This window comes from Pochonia chlamydosporia, chromosome 4 (genome assembly GCF_001653235.2).
Source record: "Pochonia chlamydosporia 170 chromosome 4, whole genome shotgun sequence".
Taxonomy (NCBI): domain Eukaryota; kingdom Fungi; phylum Ascomycota; class Sordariomycetes; order Hypocreales; family Clavicipitaceae; genus Pochonia; species Pochonia chlamydosporia.
This window is the reverse complement of record NC_035793.1, coordinates 418,401-436,486: the sequence shown is the minus strand read 5'-3', so window position 1 is coordinate 436,486 and position 18,086 is coordinate 418,401. Positions and strand designations below refer to the sequence as shown.

At 50.7% G+C, this 18,086-nt stretch overlaps 8 protein-coding genes across 8 annotated transcripts; 6 read left to right on the top strand and 2 right to left on the bottom strand.

The window, feature by feature from the left end:
• Positions 1–135: 135 nt before the first annotated feature.
• On the top strand, positions 136–2,610 carry VFPPC_17889 (fungal specific transcription protein; the record flags this gene model as incomplete). The annotated part of the gene is made up of 5 exons (XM_022429563.1): positions 136–506; positions 569–1,011; positions 1,073–1,365; positions 1,426–2,114; positions 2,178–2,610. 5 exons carry the CDS (start codon positions 136–138, stop codon positions 2,608–2,610), a joined length of 2,229 nt encoding a protein of 742 aa, XP_022285383.1.
• Positions 2,611–3,299: 689 nt separating this feature from the next.
• VFPPC_07550 (nuclear migration protein NudF) lies at positions 3,300–4,885 on the top strand (the record flags this gene model as incomplete). Its single annotated transcript, XM_022428570.1, has 3 exons — positions 3,300–3,337; positions 3,429–3,597; positions 3,680–4,885. The coding sequence occupies 3 exons, from the start codon at positions 3,300–3,302 to the stop codon at positions 4,883–4,885; spliced, it is 1,413 nt and encodes a 470-aa protein (XP_022284358.1).
• Positions 4,886–5,014: 129 nt separating this feature from the next.
• On the top strand, positions 5,015–5,308 carry VFPPC_15966 (hypothetical protein; the record flags this gene model as incomplete). Its single annotated transcript, XM_018293719.1, has 1 exon — positions 5,015–5,308. One exon carries the CDS (start codon positions 5,015–5,017, stop codon positions 5,306–5,308), a length of 294 nt encoding a protein of 97 aa, XP_018143010.1.
• A 1,386-nt stretch (positions 5,309–6,694) lies between these two features.
• VFPPC_14260 (endoplasmic reticulum protein) lies at positions 6,695–7,919 on the top strand (the record flags this gene model as incomplete). The annotated part of the gene is made up of 4 exons (XM_018292029.1): positions 6,695–6,764; positions 6,874–6,889; positions 7,091–7,314; positions 7,384–7,919. The coding sequence occupies 4 exons, from the start codon at positions 6,695–6,697 to the stop codon at positions 7,917–7,919; spliced, it is 846 nt and encodes a 281-aa protein (XP_018143008.1).
• A 1,269-nt stretch (positions 7,920–9,188) lies between these two features.
• On the top strand, positions 9,189–11,006 carry VFPPC_07548 (dual specificity phosphatase; the record flags this gene model as incomplete). The annotated part of the gene is made up of 3 exons (XM_022428569.1): positions 9,189–9,286; positions 9,378–10,627; positions 10,672–11,006. The coding sequence occupies 3 exons, from the start codon at positions 9,189–9,191 to the stop codon at positions 11,004–11,006; spliced, it is 1,683 nt and encodes a 560-aa protein (XP_022284357.1).
• A 178-nt stretch (positions 11,007–11,184) lies between these two features.
• VFPPC_07547 (C-type cyclin) lies at positions 11,185–12,605 on the bottom strand (the record flags this gene model as incomplete). The annotated part of the gene is made up of 3 exons (XM_018286386.1): positions 11,185–12,054; positions 12,115–12,322; positions 12,382–12,605. 3 exons carry the CDS (start codon positions 12,603–12,605, stop codon positions 11,185–11,187), a joined length of 1,302 nt encoding a protein of 433 aa, XP_018143006.1.
• A 31-nt stretch (positions 12,606–12,636) lies between these two features.
• VFPPC_17890 (hypothetical protein) lies at positions 12,637–13,212 on the top strand (the record flags this gene model as incomplete). The annotated part of the gene is made up of 2 exons (XM_022429564.1): positions 12,637–12,719; positions 12,861–13,212. 2 exons carry the CDS (start codon positions 12,637–12,639, stop codon positions 13,210–13,212), a joined length of 435 nt encoding a protein of 144 aa, XP_022285382.1.
• A 281-nt stretch (positions 13,213–13,493) lies between these two features.
• On the bottom strand, positions 13,494–15,734 carry VFPPC_07546 (hydrogenase maturation factor hoxX; the record flags this gene model as incomplete). Its single annotated transcript, XM_018286385.1, has 1 exon — positions 13,494–15,734. The coding sequence occupies one exon, from the start codon at positions 15,732–15,734 to the stop codon at positions 13,494–13,496; it is 2,241 nt and encodes a 746-aa protein (XP_018143005.1).
• Positions 15,735–18,086: the final 2,352 nt, after the last annotated feature.

The following is an 18,086-nucleotide window of genomic DNA, read 5'->3' as shown; positions in this document are numbered from 1 at the left end:
CATCCACGTCATCGGATTGAGGTTCTTTTTCAGTTTACAGTATTTTACATCAATTTAGGATTCGCTGGTACCCTTGCATCTTCTGGGAAAGTAGTTGCCTCAACCATCCTTGGAAGGAGCTACCCCTGCGTCCTGATGGGCATGGAAGGAGCCAAGGACGAGCTCGACGGAAGTGGCACCCACGACGAGCGCAAAGTCCCAATTTACAAGTTGTCTGTAAGATTCTTCCATTTCATTGTTTGGCCATTCTGCGGCCGCTTTAGACTTAGAAAGCCAGCTGATACTCTGCATACAAGTGCGACCATTGCCGGCAACGAAAGGTACATCATGATTCATGACTTTCGTATCTCCAATCTTGAACGATACCTGCTGACGTTGAACCCCAAGGTACGATGTGATCGCACGTATCCATGCGGTCCGTGTTCACGGAAACAACTCGGCTGCACCTATCCAGCTGGGTATAAACCCCGGACCAAGCGAAAACAAGTGAGAGTTTCCCAAGGATAGTAAGTCTCTCTTTCGGAAAGGAGCATTAGCGATCAACTTGCATGCCTGACTCCTCTTCCAGCGAGCAGAAGCTCGATGAGATCTCCAGAAAGATTGACCACATATGCCTTTCCCTCGACAAGCTCGGGTCGTCGTCCTCCAAGCCAGAAAAGCCTACGTCAACGAATACAGCAGCATTTTCATACACGACGCCTCAGTTACCTGAATATAATGAGAGCGATGACGACTCGGGGGCTGGTATCGGGGGCGATGTGGCATTAGAATCTCAAGCAGCCTTTGCGACACATTTAGCGGAAAGGCTTGTTGATAGTGCGCATCCAATGGAGCACCTGCCCGAAGTCAAGTCAAGTCTCCATGCCCTGAAGCAATCCCTAGTTGCGACCCAGTACAAACGCAAAAAGGGCCCTCCTACAGTTGCAAGGCTCATACCACACGCTTCAAGCGTCGGAGGATTATCCCTGCCGCCTATGCAGATAGCGATGTTGGCACTCCAGCGCCTACGAGGTACGTATGAACTCTTTTCCATTTGCCGCCAACCAGCTCAGTATTATTAACTCCACGCAAGAGTCAACGTGGCTTAAACTACTTTGGTCTATGGAATTTGAAAGCGTCAGTCAATTCGTTGAGTATTTCATGACTGTATACTCCGGAAAGCCATCTCTGGCCGATACCCTCATAGTTCATTGCGGCCTCCATCGCCTCTTCGTTCAATGTGGTAATGCAGAGAGTGACGATTCCCTAAAGAAGGAGTTCTATGCCCAAGGAGCTCTTTCTCGAGAAAATCTTACAGCCATTTTATCGGGCATGCCTTTCAACATACCAGCCTCGTTCGATTTTGCCCTAGCCTTATATATGACTGTAAGATGCAATACCAGCAGTCAAGCCTCCCTTTCATTATTGTGCTGAATCAATTTCTAGTCCGCTTATTATCTCCAATCATTTCAACTATCCATGGCTTGGAACTCCTTAGTGGTAGCATGTCAGATCTGCCAGACTCTTGGGTACAATAGGGAGGCTTTGGCAACGCCCGAAACAAGTTATTCCAAACAGCGCAGAACCAAACTCTTCTGGTCCATCTACATGCTCGACAAAATGGTTGCACTACGATTGAATCGCCCATCATCACTACGAGATGGCGACATAACTCTTCGCGTGCAGACACATGACATCTATTCGACTGACCAGACAATGACAGTGTTTCCTGGGTGGATCGAGACTGCCACATTACATGGCAAAATTTACGACGATATATACAGCTTAAGCGCTCTTGCTGAGTCAACCGACGTGCGTGACGTTCGTGCTAGAGAAATTGCGGCGGAGTTGGAACGAGTTTTCACTACGACAGGCGCTATGGAAGCATACTTTGCCCATCACAATGTCGAGGACATAGGCGGACAAGTAATTGACATAATGATGAGAGCTGAGAGAATATCTCAATTAGCAACGCTCACTCTGGTGTACCGCAGCATTCGGCCGGCCACAGACAGAGGTTCGGCATTTTGCCCGGAATGCCTACATACCGCAAATCAGTGTCTTGAAGAGCATAGAGCTTGCTTGGATATTCTCAAAGATGTCGAAATGAGCATTGTTGAACTATATGTGCAATGGTAAGATGTTCCTCTATATCCGCAACAGGGAGAGGCCACTAACGAAGCATCACGATTCCGTAGGGCTCTTCTATCCGCTCCTTTCATTCCATTTATCGTGATTTTCTGTCATGTTATTGAAACCCGTGATGAAACTCATTTGGGGAAACTATCTGCCGTTGTTGAGACGTTGCAGCTCTTGCCGCCGACTCTCCCAGACATTTACAGGAAACAGCTGCGGCTTTTCAAGTTGATGTATGATGTTGCGTGCAAATACATTAACTCTCCAACAAGCACACCCTCGGTCCCAACAATTCAGAGAACAACCGACATGCCGTTTGAAATGTTCTATTCTGAGGCTGGATTACCCTTGCCCAGCCGGTCATATGACCAGTCCAATTCAGCAACAAGAGAATATGGTCAGCAGAGTGCGGCGTTTAGTAGCCATGGTACAGAGTTGGGACATTGGTTCGACCAGAATCAACATATATTTACCATGCTGGAGGACACATTCTAGTGAGCAGGCGATGAGGCGGCGAAGGTGGTTCGGTGGATTGGTTACTCCATGTTGTATTGTAACACTCAAAATGTCACACATCCAAAAAGGCACCAATGTGACGAGATTGTACGAATAGATGTGCTATAATAAGTCAATTCATCTGGATTGATCCTTAACGCCTTCTATCAACTGCTATTCAGCGTATAACTTGTATAATGCGTGCATCAATGTCATCAAAATAATGAAGTTCAAATTCAATCTCTAGGGTAGTGAATTCCCCCTTACACGTGACGTTTTGGGATGGTGGGCTGCAATTGTGGACATTGGCGTCAACCCCACCATCTGGGACAAGCCCAGGTTGAAGCTTCAAACCACGTAGCTAGGCATAGTTTCGTTGGTAAGTGCTAGTCTGCGCGTTCAGAGTTTATTCTTATACAGACGCGAGCTGTACGCGCAAGCTCATCCTGTTTTGAAGACTGGCGACTGCGAATTGGGTTGACAGATTGCACTCTGACGAACAGAGGTCCAACCCACCAGCCCACAGCTTCTCGAGTCTCCATCCATATGCCTCCGACCGCCTCTTCCTCGACATTGACCATTACGATCCTACAAACCACGATTACTCTGCCGCAACGGCAGTTGTGCACCGCTAGAGGGCCTGGCCACGAAGCCAACCCCCCACGAGCAGCATCTTTGGTGCAGGCGCAATGAGTCGCACATTACCGACACGGCAGGCTGAGGAGCTGTGAGTATCACCAAGTCTTCTCCTGGCGACGCCTCTATCTTGAAGTGGCCTGGTATTTGGTATGATGAAAGGCTAATTTCGGCACTCCCAGGCACAAATCCATTATAGCTTACCTTTCAGCTAATAATTTGCCAAAATCTGCTACTGCCCTTCGAGAAGAGGTTGGCCTTGGCGAAGATGTATACGATGTCGCCACCGAGAAGAAGTACGAGACGCTCCTTGAGAAGAAATGGACAAGTATTGTGAGGCTACAGAAGAAGGTACATATTGCTCGACCTTTGCGTGCTTGAGTTATTTCAAATTTCTTCCACAGGAGGCTGATCGGTCCCAACTGTTCGCTAGATAATGGACCTCGAGTCACGAAACGCATCGCTCCAATCTGAACTCGATAATGCCACGCCTACCTCCCTATCGAAGCGAAACCAAGACCCGAAATCTTGGCTACCTAGAATACCATCAAGACATACCTTAGAGGGCCACCGAGAAATGATCAACTGTATTGCTTTCCATCCTCGATTTTCGACAATTGCCTCGGGATCTGATGACTGCACCATCAAAATTTGGGACTGGGAACTAGGCGAACTAGAACAAACAATCAAGGGCCACACACGAGCCGTAAAGGGCCTTGATTACGGTGGTCCCAGAGGTGCTACGTTGTTAGCATCATGCAGCTCAGATCTCACAATCAAATTATGGGATCCGTCAGACCAATACAAAAATATCCGAACCCTGTCTGGCCACGACCACAGCGTTAGCGCGGTTCGCTTCATATCATCCGGTTCGGGAGGCTCCCAGGCTTCTGCAAATTTGCTGGTCAGTGCAAGCGCGGACAAGTCTTTGAGAATATGGGACACAACAACGGGATATTGTTTGAAGGCTCTTCGGGGCCACGTGGATTGGGTACGGGATGTTTGCCCATCACTAGACGGACAATTTGTGCTATCTGCGGGCAGTGACCACACTGCACGACTCTGGGACATTTCGGTCCCCAACCCAGAAAACAAACTAACACTGATTGGACACGAAAATGCCGTGGGCTGCTGCACATTTGCACCACCGGCAGCATATGTACACTTGGCAACGATGGCTGGCTTGAAGAAGCCGCCGGCCGCCAACAGTTCAGCAGAATTCCTTGCCACAGGCTCCCGCGACAAGACTATCAGATTATGGGATGGACGAGGCATCTGCTTCAAGACTCTCGTCGGGCACGATAACTGGGTATCGTCTCTTGTTTTCCACCCTGGCGGCAAGTACCTGCTTTCCTGCGCGGACGATAAGACGATACGATGCTGGGACTTGAGCCAGGAAGGCAAATGTGTCAAGGTCCTGGACGGAGCGCACACACATTTTGTGACCTGTCTGAGATGGGCACCTTGCATTCAAAAGGACGGCGGGGCAGTCAATGGAAACGGTACACAAGAGCAAGGATCTGAGAATGATGGGAGTTTGAAGAAGAGCGTAGGCCCGGCGGATGCTTCAGAGGCGCAGATAAGATGTGTAATTGCAACAGGGAGCGTCGACTTGACGCTTAGGATATGGGCAAATTAGATGGCGAGGGATAATAGTCATGATGGCCGAAAAATGAAAGCGAAAGCCTACTGATGCCATGCTGCATTGTCTCGGGTGCACAATGTATGGTGTTGCTGAGATGGGATAAAGACTTGGTGAACCTTATAGATGTGTTTGGCAGCCCATGTGAGCCACGCCGTAATGAGAGATGATACGATAACGAAAATCTTAGGGTGGGTGTTGGCCATGATAAAAACTGATGAGTTACACTCAGTGGTGTTATGTTGCTCTGGATTTAAAGTGAGTGTTTACACTGCAATGCAGTACGGTGCTGTAGATCTAGGGTTGGGATATTGGATGCACGGCTTGAGAAAACGGCACAGACATGGCTACATCTGTTACGATGAAGAAAGGAGGTGTTCAATCCTCAATAGAAGCTTCCAGATTCTGATGTTTGCCTAGTTGCATATTCGTGGCTTCTGTGGTGGACGGAAGTCGCAACTCCAAACATTCAGGTACCTTGTATTCATTGACACTCTTCACACTCACATCACATTCTTGTCCTCCGACGCCTGGCAAGTATGTACGTCACACAGAAGGGTCTTCCAGATCCGCGCGGAACGGGTGCAGTAGGATGCACAGCGAAAAATGCTCTGGCCATGGTACAAAGTCAACCAGACTCCTGGATTAGCCGCTCACCAGCTACAACACAAAGCCAATAGCTTGGTTGCCGCGTGTGTCCAAGTCATCGTCAGTGGCTGAGGTGGCCAAACTGGTTCTGAGGGTGCCAAGCTCAGCTGCAGCTCTCATGGGCCGAGGGTGTGTTTGTGGGTGCTTGTGCTTGCGTCAAGGGTTTTGGGAGATCTGGCTGGGAATCTGTGATTGCAGGCGGCTCCGGGTTCCACATGGGAACATTGAAGCTTTGGGTCAAGGTCCAGAGGTGACTGGTGGATCATAGGCAGCAGCATTGATGTATTGTTGGTGGCGTAGCAGTGAGAGCTTGAGATGAGAGGGATGGCATGCTCGTGATGCGGAATATGAAGATGTAGGGACTTTGAAGGACGAGGAAGATGCCCGGGCTGTGAAGAACGAAATAGCGCAAGTTGTGCGAGACCGTTTTTCGTGGGCAACGGTCTCGTCTGAGCAAAATGCAGATGATGATGAAGAAAAATTGGCTTGAGCCCAGCCACCACAGACCAAGCAAGCAAGCAAGCTTTGGCCAGGCAAACGAAAAGGAAACCCACTTGCCATCGAAGACCCCAGATAAGCTGGACAGTGACCGCCTTTGCTGTCCTCTTCCGTCCATGTCCATCCTCGTCTGTCGGCCAGTCAGATGCGGCCAAGCGCCCAAGAGGTCGATTGGTGGCTATTGCTCAGTCCTCAAGTCCATGGCTGGCTCTTTCCCTCTTTCTTCAACTCGTCAACTCACCCTCTCGTCTGGAATTATTTGCTTCTCATACATCCGCCGGGCTTCACAAAGCTCCCATTAGATTACTATTTCGTAGCTCTTGTCCCTGACATTATTTTCTATCATTGCTGCATCCGCTTGCACCCATAGAACGGTTGACTGGTTCCCCGTTTTTTCTTGCCCGCTCTCTTTGCCTTAGCTGCGCCAACGTCTGGTCGGACCATTACGACATTGTCGAGCTCCGACCCGCCCCAGTGCCACTTCAAGCTGAGACTTGGCCTTGGCCACCTTTCGACCTCACACTAGGCACTCAGACCGCACAATTCTTTTGTCGACCGCACACAGCGACAACACTTCTCCAATTTCACCTCCGTAGCCTCGTCAGTACAACTTCTCCGGTAGACATTTTTCGACTTCTACGCACTGCAGTCACTACTACCATGGCTCCTCCACCCAATTCTAGCCAGCCTCTCCAGGAGCGGCTGCTCCAGCTGGCCAAGACGCTGCAATGTACGTTTGAAGATCCAACTGACTCCCCTGGGCAGCCTGTTCTCTCATGAGGTGCTGTGAATCATGGCCGCCACAGACATGAGAAGCTTGCTAACATGGATTGACGCAGTTGCCTGGTTTGTTGGGTATGTGAACGCCTCGTCCGCCTCGATTCACTGGAATGACCTGTGATGCTCCAATTTGCTCCCGCAACACTCACTCGTTGCATCACGAGCTGCCCGAGAGCGACCCTAATACTCTGCCAACAATGCCACGGGCTCTACCCATTGGGCACAGTCAAAATTCGAGCCAGACAGAAATCGCAGACTGACCATTCTTCCTTCTAGGCATATGACGCTCATTCTGACCACCATCCGATATGGGTTCTCCTGGTTGCGCATGAATTATTACGGCGGCATGGCAAAGTTCTCCTACCGCACCTCTTTCCTCGCCGCCGCCGTCACGTACGGCATCGTCGTTTACAAGACCCAACGAGCTCGAGCCAAGACTGGCAACAAGATGCCAGGTGGCGTTGTTGGCCTCCTGTCCGATGAGAACGTCCAGTACTTGCGTATGTTTGCCACGAACCTGGATGGAGCTGCCTAATGCTCTTCTTGCTAATCCGAATATCTTGTCGCAGTTATGGCTCTCGTCTGGCTCTTCTCTCCCCAGTACCCACTTGCGCTGCTCCCGTACTGCGTCTACTCCGTCTTCCACGTCGCCACTTATACTCGGGCCAACTTGATTCCCGTTCTCCAACCTCCTCCTCCTGCTGCCGATGGGACTTCTCCCAAGCGCGTCAGCAGCCCTCTCGCTGATAGAATCGGTGCCTTTGTCAAGGAGTACTACGATGCATCCATGTCTATTGTCTCTGGGCTTGAGATTCTCCTTTGGATCCGCATCTTTCTTTCGGCCATTTTCTTCCAGCGCCGCTCATGGATCTTGATTACTCTGTACACTGCCTTCCTCCGCGCCCGCTACTCGCAGAGTACCCATATTCAAAACTCCATGTCGCAGCTGAGCGCCAGAATCGACTCTCTGGTTGGCGCTCAAGGCACTCCCCCTGCGGCTCGACAAGTCTGGGATAATGTCAAGAATATTGGCCGACAGTTCCGCGACGCCACTGATCTCGGCAAGTATACTGGAGGCCCTGCTCCTGCCAAGAAGACGTCGTAGACGAGCTTGAGAGACTGGCAAACCAATTCGTGTTTGCACGTGCGTGGTTGGCTGCAATGTTTCAATTGCAGCGGCCTAACGATTCTTTCTCTTTATGACGGTAAGTAGGTATGGTCAATGACTACTCCTTGGACTCTCTCGGGGACCCAGAGCTGGCATTCAGCTTATGCTCTAGGCTGGGCGGTAATATAACTGTGCAGACCTGTTTTGTACCGACGATTTGCGACAAGTGAGGAAGTATAAAAATTGGGGATAGGGATACGAGAAGCGAGCTTTCGTGTGTTGTACAAGGTGTAGGAAGAGGATATGATGCGTGAGCATCCATCATTGTTACGAAGTATGGGCACATGTGTAGCGGTAGAGGAGGGTGGTTGAGGACCAAGGCAAGAAATGGAGCGCAATTGGAGTATTCATAATCAATGGACTCTGGTGTTCAATTTGGCAGTTAGGTCATTTTTTCTGTTCGGTTCAAGGGGATGCGTTACTCCCCAAGCTGTTTCCATCCGGTTGCTTTTTGTCTATGCTCTGTATACACAGCTTGTTTGAGTGCTTTATGCTAGATGCATTGTGAAATTGGCGTTGGCTTGTAACTGTGGAGAAAAGTCTGCACTCTCTAAGAATATGTGTCCAAAAGTTGCTAGCACCTTGCTCATGCAGACAGGACAAGATGTTGGCTCAACTACTTTAGTGGAGGGGTCGCCAACATTCTAGTTCAGAGGATGGTGATGACGTCGTGCAGGAGGTCACTGGTGGGACTTGATGTTCAATGTTGCCCACACACATCATGTTTGTGTAGACCCAGTCGCGCCTTGCTTCAGCTCGCTCAGTGCTAGTCGACTTTATTTGCCAGCTGAGTGGGCAGTGGAATGGATTCGTCTCGGTAGATTTGCGCCTCCTCTATCATGGACACAAAACAGGGTCTAGACAATGCAATGCAATGCAAGGAGACCGGAGTCACATGTCTCTGTCCTGGCTCACTCTGTGTTACTATGTGAAACACAAAAGACAGCTTTAATAACCCTATTAATTGCATGCCAGCCCGCGTGCGTTTACGACACCTGTGAGATTTGCCATGCCATTGTGCTGTTTCATATGCCATCCATCCATCTGGAAACAAATGGACCAGGATTGACCCTTTATTAGCCCAATCGGTGCCGTCATTCGTCGTCATCATCCCACCGCAACCCTCCGGCTTTCAGCCTCACAAACTTTACCCAACTTACATGCAACATCAACCTCTAGCTTCCGTTGCCGTGCAAAAGAAACACCATGGCCTCGCTGTTGCGGCAGATTGTCGCTGGGCCAAGGGCGAGACATCCCGAGGCAGGGCTTGACTTGTGCTATGTCACGGATTTTATAATAGCTACGTATGTCATCTGTGCCTTCACTGGACTGCTGCATTTTGATATTCATCATGATTTTCATTTCATACCTTGAGAGTGTCTGCTAATCGTGTAGCTCTGGCCCTTCTCAAACATACCCGCAGCTAGCATACCGCAATCCCCTCGACCAACTCACCACGTTTCTGGACTCCAAACACGGCGACAACTGGGCGATATGGGAGTTTCGCGCCGAGGGCACAGGATACCCCGACGATGCAGTCTACGGGAGGGTACGCCATTACCCGTGGCCGGATCATCACCCCCCGCCGTTTAGGCTCGTGCCTATGATTATGGCAAGCATGAGGAACTGGTTACATGGGGGGGACTTAGATTTCCAGCCTTTATCGCCTACTCACTCTGCTGGTGAGAAGAGCAAGTCATCTTCCAAGCATGACAAGAGGGTGGTTGTAGTGCATTGCAAGGCGGGAAAGGGTAGATCGGGGACCATATCATGCAGCTATCTCATCTCCGAGGAAGGATGGACGGTAAAAGACGCGCTCACGCGGTTCACCGAGCGGCGGATGAGGCCGAAATTCGGGCCTGGTGTCTCGATACCTTCTCAGCTTCGGTGGGTGAGCTACGTGGACCGATGGACGCAGCATGGTAAGAAGTACACCGACAGACCGATTGAGATTGTGGAAATTCATGTATGGGGACTACGAAGCGGTGTCAAGGTCGATGTGGAGGGCTTCATAGAGGACGGCAAGAAGATTCGCGTCTTCCACACGTTTACCAAGAAAGAGCGGGTGGTTGTGGAAGCTGGGGTGCCGCCGGAGAGCGGAATAAGCGACATGTTCTGGGACCTAGCGGGCTATTCTGCCTCAGGAGCCGGATCAAAGGATAAAGTGCCGTCGGAGGTGGAACTAGCGGACGAGACGAACGTCGCTGGGGAGGCGAGCGGCTCAGAGCGCGAGAGCAGACCATCGAGCGAAAAGAAGAGACATAAGCTTGTGAATAAGGGTACGGGACTGATTCAACGGGTTCAGACGGGGGTAGGAAATGGCATTGACAAAGCGAGGGCCAAGACGGGTGGGAGTAGCAACACGCTCGCATCGGAGAGCACATCCCTCACACAAGGCTCAGATGAGACAGAGCCGGGTGGTTTGGCGGTCATTTTCCAGCCGAGTGAGCCGATTCGCATTCCGAACAGCGATGTGAATATCGCGGTGGAGAGGCGGAACAAGACGTCTAAGAATTTGGGTCTGACAATGGTGTCGGCCGTGGCGCACGTATGGTTCAATGCCTTCTTTGAGGGTCAAGGCGCTGAGCAGGATGGAAAGGCGAGCGATAGTGGTGTCTTTACGATAGATTGGGAGGCCATGGATGGTATTAAGGGGTCGAGTAGGAAGGGTGCGAGAGCCCTGGATAAGATGAGCGTCTGTGGAGGGTTGCCGGCGGTGATGGCGACGAGAAGGGCGAGGAGATTGTTGAGCCGGGTGAGGGGGAGCCAGTTCCGCAGGTTGCGGCGGCGGATTGGAAGGGGAGTAGCACGGAAGGTGGGAAGAGTGAGAAGGATTTGGGGTTGAGGGTGCAGACGCAGGCGAGTGCGGATGTGAGTAGGGCGAGTAGTTTGAAGAGTGTGGCGCGGGAGAATGATGGTGATGAGAGTGCGGGTGGGAATGATGTTGATTTGGAGGGGGTGAGATCGACGGGACCGGAGGGGGAGGAGCTGGCTATGGAGAAGGATGAGGATGCAAAGAAGTAGAGATCGCGGATTGTATATTGGGTTGTGAGAGGCAAAGGGGGGACATGTATATTCAACAGGCTAATATTTGTGGTGTTGATGAGCTTCAAGGAGAATGATTATACCCCAATGCGGTATATTTGATGAGATTTGCCTCATTTTGTGCTATTCTTTAACATTACAACCCAGCTACTAACTATTAGTGATATCTTCCTCGTCCTCGATGATATCTATCCCCACGATATCCTCCATATGGTCCCCCACGTCTGTGATCACCTCTGTCTCGATATCCGCCTCGATATGCCCCCCTTCCACGGCCCCCGTCGTCACGATCCGGCGGCGGTACAGGCTCGTCAACTTCCACTTCATACTCCTCGAATTCTTCCTTAAAGAACCCACTAACCGTCTCTTGTTCCTCCTTTGCCGCTTCAGGGTCAAACACAAACCGCATTGTGCCGTCCTGTCCGCGTGCTGTACGTCGTATAGACGCATCTGCAGGCCAGGGATTAGACGCAGTCGTCGGGTCTGTAGCTGACGCCGTGGTTGACGACAGAGGATGTGGATCTTCCACCTCACACCTGTGGCAGTGGTACAAATACCGCGGTTTGGCCGTACTATCCAAATCGTTATTGAGGTGGATTTTGATATCGATGAATTTGCTGAGGTCAAACTGTGCGCCAATCTTGGTCGACTTGTGATGCTGCACGTATAAATCCAGCAGGTCTAGCATCGTCTCCATGGCAGCATCCCGACTGTACTGCTTCCTGCTCGCCGCGAATTCCTGTACCCGCTCGAGATGCTCGCCGCGCATGCGAGCCGTCAGTTCGACGACAGCCATGACCATGGAGAAGGTGGTACGCTTGATGGGTATGAAAGTCTTGTACATGTCGATGCACATGGCGTATGCGGTGGCGAAGAAGTCGTGCGAGTTGGCGGATGATTTGCCCAGCGCGCGACGGACCACCTTTACGAGAAGCTTTTGGGGGTATCGGGTTCGGAAGTCGAAGCCTATGGTTTCGAGAATGAGACGTTCTAGTCCGATGATGATTTTTCCGGGGCCCTCGAACATCTAGGCTCGTCATTAGTCTCTTGAATCCTCTCAATATGGCCATAACTATGGGGGACTTACCTTGTCATCAGGAGCCACAGTCTTTTCTGGATTCTTGACATTGTACGCAGCAACCAGTATATCCTTGGACTTTTTAATCGTATCCTCGACCTTGCAGGCGACGAATAATGACGCCAACGCTGCGTCTTGGTAGTTGTATTCGGCGTCGCGAAAGTTCAGTCGAAACTTGTGGAAATAGCTGCACGCCGTGTCGAAAGTTCGGACTGGACTGTCAATGGGTTACCACCACGGGCTCAGAAAATGCGGCCTTTCAAGACAGAAACATACAGTTGCAAATTCTCCCTCACGTTGTCTATCAGCTGCACGCCCTGCAGGCGGTAGTTATCCTCTCGCGCTGGATCACACCCATTGTCTTTGAGCATGCGACGTATCTTGATTTCGGAGCTGTACTGGTTGGAGCTGGAGATGAAGCCGGGATGAGGGCCAATTCTCGGAGCAGGAGAATCTCCATTTGCTGTAGCCGGTGCGGGATCTGTGCCTGGGCGTGCCATGACTGCGGACGATATGGTGGTTGATTGTTAAATGGTAGTTGTGAACTGGCAACGACAAAGCGTTGGTGTCGATCGAAGCGCTCCAATAGATGTGATGCCTCTCAATGCAGTTCAGCGAGCTCCAGGATTGTTTCTCCAAGTGTAAGGCGTCATATGCTATGTGGTGATGCCATACGTTCGTATCGGGTGCCGCTGTTAAATGTGTCCAGAATTCAAGATTACGAATGCTGGTGTCGCATGATGATCGTTGCTGAGCTTGCATCAAGATGGGAAAGAACTAGAGCTCGTGGTGGGGCCAAGACCTGGGACTTACCCTGCAGGAATTACCCAACTGCGAGAACAGTCTGGTACTCGTAACTCAACCTTCCATCATCTCAAGGGCGCGGAACAGAGGCAGCAGCACAAATCTTGCAGATTAATGGCAAGCAGATGCACGACATCTCGCAATTCAAGATGTCATCATCTAAGCTGGGATTTTGCCCACCAAGCTTATCGCCAAGTCCGAAGACGATCTCACATCGCCAAATTATTTCCGGGGCACCACTTCACGGCAGCGGGACCTCCCAAAACACCTTTAGTACGCAGGTGTCTCCCAAGTCGCGACTGATCTAGAAAAATGGACGACTTCTTACCACGGTAGAACCTACAAGGCGATGCTTTATCACGGATGCATGGCCAACACATCGATTATGAACATCAAGTTCGCAGGCATGAAACTCACCTTCATGGTCAAATTGGAGCAAATCAGTAGCCATTATTCGAATATGTGCGAGTCAAATAATACGGAGCTAAGAAATACTACGTACAAGGGAAAAAAAGAAATGAAAAACGTCAGAGGTATCTTTAGCGAAGGTAAGAATATGAAAAAGAAACAGCCCAGCTAATTGCTCAAGGATTATAATAGCAGCCAAAGATTGGCGTGCTCTTTGCGATGTTCACATCAGTTCCGCTCATCGGACTAGCCAGTCGAGTCCTATCATCATTACCCATTGAAAAGTCGTTAATCACTCGAATCATTCTCTCAGACATATCTTGCTTCAGTTTGTGCGCCGCCTTCTCTACAAACCATTCCACAGAATCAAACATATCCTGCTCTTCCTCATCCGTCATGCCCTTCTGCCGCCTGTGGGTTGCAAACCGCAACGGCGTAGACGACGGCTTCGCCTTTCTCACAAAGTCTCTCCTCCGAGAGTGGTATCTCTCGGAACGAGCGCTCCAAAAGTCCATTGACATCTGGCCCAGTTCAGTGGCACGAGCGAGGGCCAGGCCCGCTGGCGATGTATCTGCGTTTTGCTTCCAAGCACCGAACTTCGGCGATGGCACCCCCTCGACATTCTCAGCGAAGGAGAAGAGGCTCTGGACAGTATCTCGTACAGCACCGTCAAGGAGGTCGGCGGACACACGTAATACATGGTCGACAAGACCCATGCTCAGGGCATCATCTGCGCTCAGTGGCGTCATGGAGCGCAATGCAGATTTGGCTCTTTCGGCGCCGCAGCGTCCAGGATAGCTGATGCTGTGAAACTCCGATCCGTATAATCCCAGCGCTCTGTATGCTGGGTTCAATACGACATGCTGACCGGCCAATACAACATCGCACGCTGCTGCGAGGGCGACGCCACCGGCGGCACAGTTTCCTCTAATAGCTGCGATTGTGGTCACGCCGCGGACAGGCAGGTCCAGGAGGAGCTTCTCAACAACATCGTTGATGGCATTGATGTTGTACCATGATTCTAGAGCTGGATCACCTGCGGCCTCAATGACATTCAGATGGATACCATTGCTGAAGTAGGAATTGCCGCCCATGAGAACCACGGCAGTCAGAGGTAGATGCTCAGTTGGATCGGTGGCCTTGAACGAGATGTATTCGAGGCATTGCACCAATCGTCTACACTGCCCTGTGCTCATGGCACCGTTATAAAAGTCAAAGTATAAATAGGCCAGTCGTCTCTCGCCTTCGGTTACAAAATCTACCCAAATCTCTTGAAACGTGCTGTGACTGGACTTTCCCCAGTGTTCCGAAGGGGTCTGAGGGACAGCTGGAATATAAAAAGAACTTCCCTGGACGAGAGAGATGCCAAGTTGTTCGAGGCCAGACGCAGCCGGAACCTTGGGCCACAGCGCTGGATCAGTCTTGGTCTTGACTTGTCGGATGTGTGTGATCCAGATGCCTTTGTTATCGCAAGTGGCAACGCAGACTGCCTCATCGCGGACATGGATGACACTGCCTGGCAGGGTATATCCCCTGATGGAAGAAGATGGTGAGCTCGAGCTCTCAATCATACCACCATAGAGGTATAGCTTGGGACCAAACAGGTCACTCAAACACCCAGGCTGTGAGTCAGCGCTGCGAATTCTTCGCGATATGGTGGACGCGGTGTGCTTTCTGACATCAAAGTTTCTATGCGCAGCTTTGAGTAGTGGTCTGTGATGCGTCGGGCCGCCCAGGAAAGGCTCCGATATGGACACCGATAGTTCTGCAAATGCCGCGTCTGCAGAGAGACTTGGAGAGATGTGTCCTATTGGATCCGCCTCAGGGTCCTCAGGCTTCGGAGTTGCAGGAGGCGATATAGGAGCCCCAGACGGCGGACGTACCAAGGAAGCAGCTGCTTCGATTCTCTCAATGGCAGCAACAGTCGCTGCAATAGCGGCCTGTGTGACTGGACCTCTATACAGACTCGACTTTGTCACGCTGGTGTCGTTGATATTGACGTGGAACTGGTCAAAGGCCCACACGGGGCCGGCATCAAACTTCCCAATCGCCTGGAGAACAGTAACACCCCAGTGACTTCTTCCCACTGGATTGAAGCGATTCTCACTCAGCAACCTCTCGCTGTCAGCATCCGTCCCATCATCTCCCATCAGCAGCCAGTCAAGAGCACTGGGACCTGCATCTCCGGGTGGCCCAGGGTGAACAATGAGCGTGAGATAGGCATCGTATATCTGTTGTGGTACCAGAGATGTGAGAAATGGGCATATGATAAGATGTGGCTTGGCCAAGTTGGCCGCTTCGATCATTCTCTCAGGGGACAAGGCATATTCAACAGTGACTGAGTGCTTCCGAGACAGAACGAGGAAGAGCCGCTGCGACAGCGAATTGTGAGCCGTGCAGAAGAAGAGAATCTTCATGGCTGCTGGGGTGGAATGTTGTGTTCACCGAATGTTGTTAGTTGTCTCCTTGATTTCCTCAAATTTTTGCTTTTCTTCCTCCTCAACTAGACCGCCGACTCATGCAGATGTAAGTATTGATGTCCGAAAGCTTGAAAGGTGGCGTACTGTCCTGCCTTGTTGGCAGCTTATCTCTGCTTGATGTAGTAAACAATTGATGTGCAATAGCACAAGTTTTGTTGTACAGAACTTGGTGAAACGATAGCACGAGAGCAAAAAATAAAAAAGCAAATGGAGCTGCCGCGTCCGTTTCAGACAAAAATACACTTGATTATACGAGGCGGAAAAGGATGTCCGACATTACCAGATGCGAATTGACCGCTCCCAGGTCAAAAACACGATGTGGAACAGTGGCGTTGTGTTTGCCGAAAAGCTACACGGTGCAACAATATATACAATATGAACAGGTATGCATGCTGGACCCAAGCCCGATCCATTTCTTCCTATTCATTCAGATGAACATGTCACTGAGCTGGGGTAAGGGGGGAAGGGGGAACGGCGCCTATCCGTCCGCAAATCGACAGATCAAGGACCTTTCCTCCCCCCCCCCCCCTTTACTTCTCTTAGTTACGGTAGAGAAGATTGGAAATTTTTGGTTTCTGGTGGCTCGCAAGCCTTGATGGCCCAAATTGTCCAATGAGTGGTCGTGATGATTCGTCAACATACTCAGGTTACGGTCGTGGCGTGTGATGCCTAGTTTAGCTTGTTTTTCTCATGAACTCATCCGTCGTCGTCTTTAGCACAGACACACCCATTTCGAAGCGAAGGAGTGCAAGGAGTGCTGGACATAAAATGTGTTGCGTTGGTTTCGTTTCGGAGGTTTCCCACGAGGGTTACATCACGGACCATGGAAGACACATCGTCTCATGCAGGTGAGTGCCAACAAAAAGCGGAGATAAACAACTCTCATTGGAAATAGGGACGAAGTATGTGGATTTTGGCTCTGTGCCTGTGCCCGTGCGTGTCTGAGAGTATATCACACAGCCCATTCACTTTGTACGGTGTGCATACAACTTTGGAGGCAATTCTCGGGGACGTGTTGGAGGAGTTGGTGTATAACACCGAGTGCCGATTGTGACCGCGTCGCAAATGGTGTTCACACCATTGACCTCCACCAGTGACAAACCTACCAAACTAGACCGTTCTTTTACACAAACGTCTGGACCTGAATTGCTCAATTGGGCTCGCCCTGGCTGAGCTTGGAGTGGACTCGCTGCAAGGGAGACCCCGGCACCGTCCGAGAGGGCGGAGGCGTTTTGATGGCGGCGGTGGGGCTTGATATTTGTGTGTTGGAAAAAGGGCTGAGGTGCAATTTTGCTTGGCTGGAAGGGAAAGTAAATGCCGTTTGAGAAAAGAGGTGGGAAATGGGAGTTGGACAAACGGGTTGCTCAGCTGTTGGGGCTTTGGCGATGGGGCTTTGAAGACATTCTTTGGCGTTGAACAACAAACGCGGGTTGTCTGTCCTACGTGACAATACTTAAAGTAGCTCGTGATGAAGATGGTCATGCATGTTTCTTATTGCGTATGATGCACGTCACTTTTGCAGAAGTGTGAGGAAATTGCTTTTTTTGTTTTGTTGCTTCTGTCACATAATGTTTCTTTTCTTCTTCCCTTGTCCTAATGCGAAAGCGTGCATCCGCATACAATACAACCGTAGTTTTACAGCCCTTGACCTTTCTTCTTTCTCGTCCAATGTCTGACAAATTCATTTCTTTTCGACTCCATACATGCGAGACATAGGGTATTCGATAGTTCTAGATTCTAACGCCCGAGTTCACGACTATGGATTTTGTTCATCCGTTTTATTCTTCATTTATCCGCACAGATACAAAAGCGTAGCGCGGCAAGGTAGATCAGTGATGGCGACTTCGGCTTCGCCTGTTTCTAGTCATGTCTTGGGAGACTGAGCGCGGTCCTCTCGACTCTTCCGTCCAAGATCTTCCGCTGCCATCTGTCCTCGCCAATCAAGACTACTATATCTGCGCTTGGACTATTGGCCCCAGTGTCAGGTGAAAACCCCGTGACAATGGCGGTCCCTCATCGTGGTGTTTCGTCGGTGCTGATCCGGCAAAATCGGGATGGACGGGGACCCTGCGACAACCCCGTTTTGTCGTTGACGAAAGAACTAGACTCTCGGGAGCTGATCCCAAGATAGCATAGCCAGCTGGAGGTTAGAGACACGAAGGGGGCCCCGTTCGGCTAAGCTGGAGTTGAGACAAATCCGTTGTGAAGGACACATGGCAAACGGGGCGATTGGACGGAAGTTTGAACGGAGTTTGTATCTTTTCTTGATCGACACGAGTAGGGCGGGAA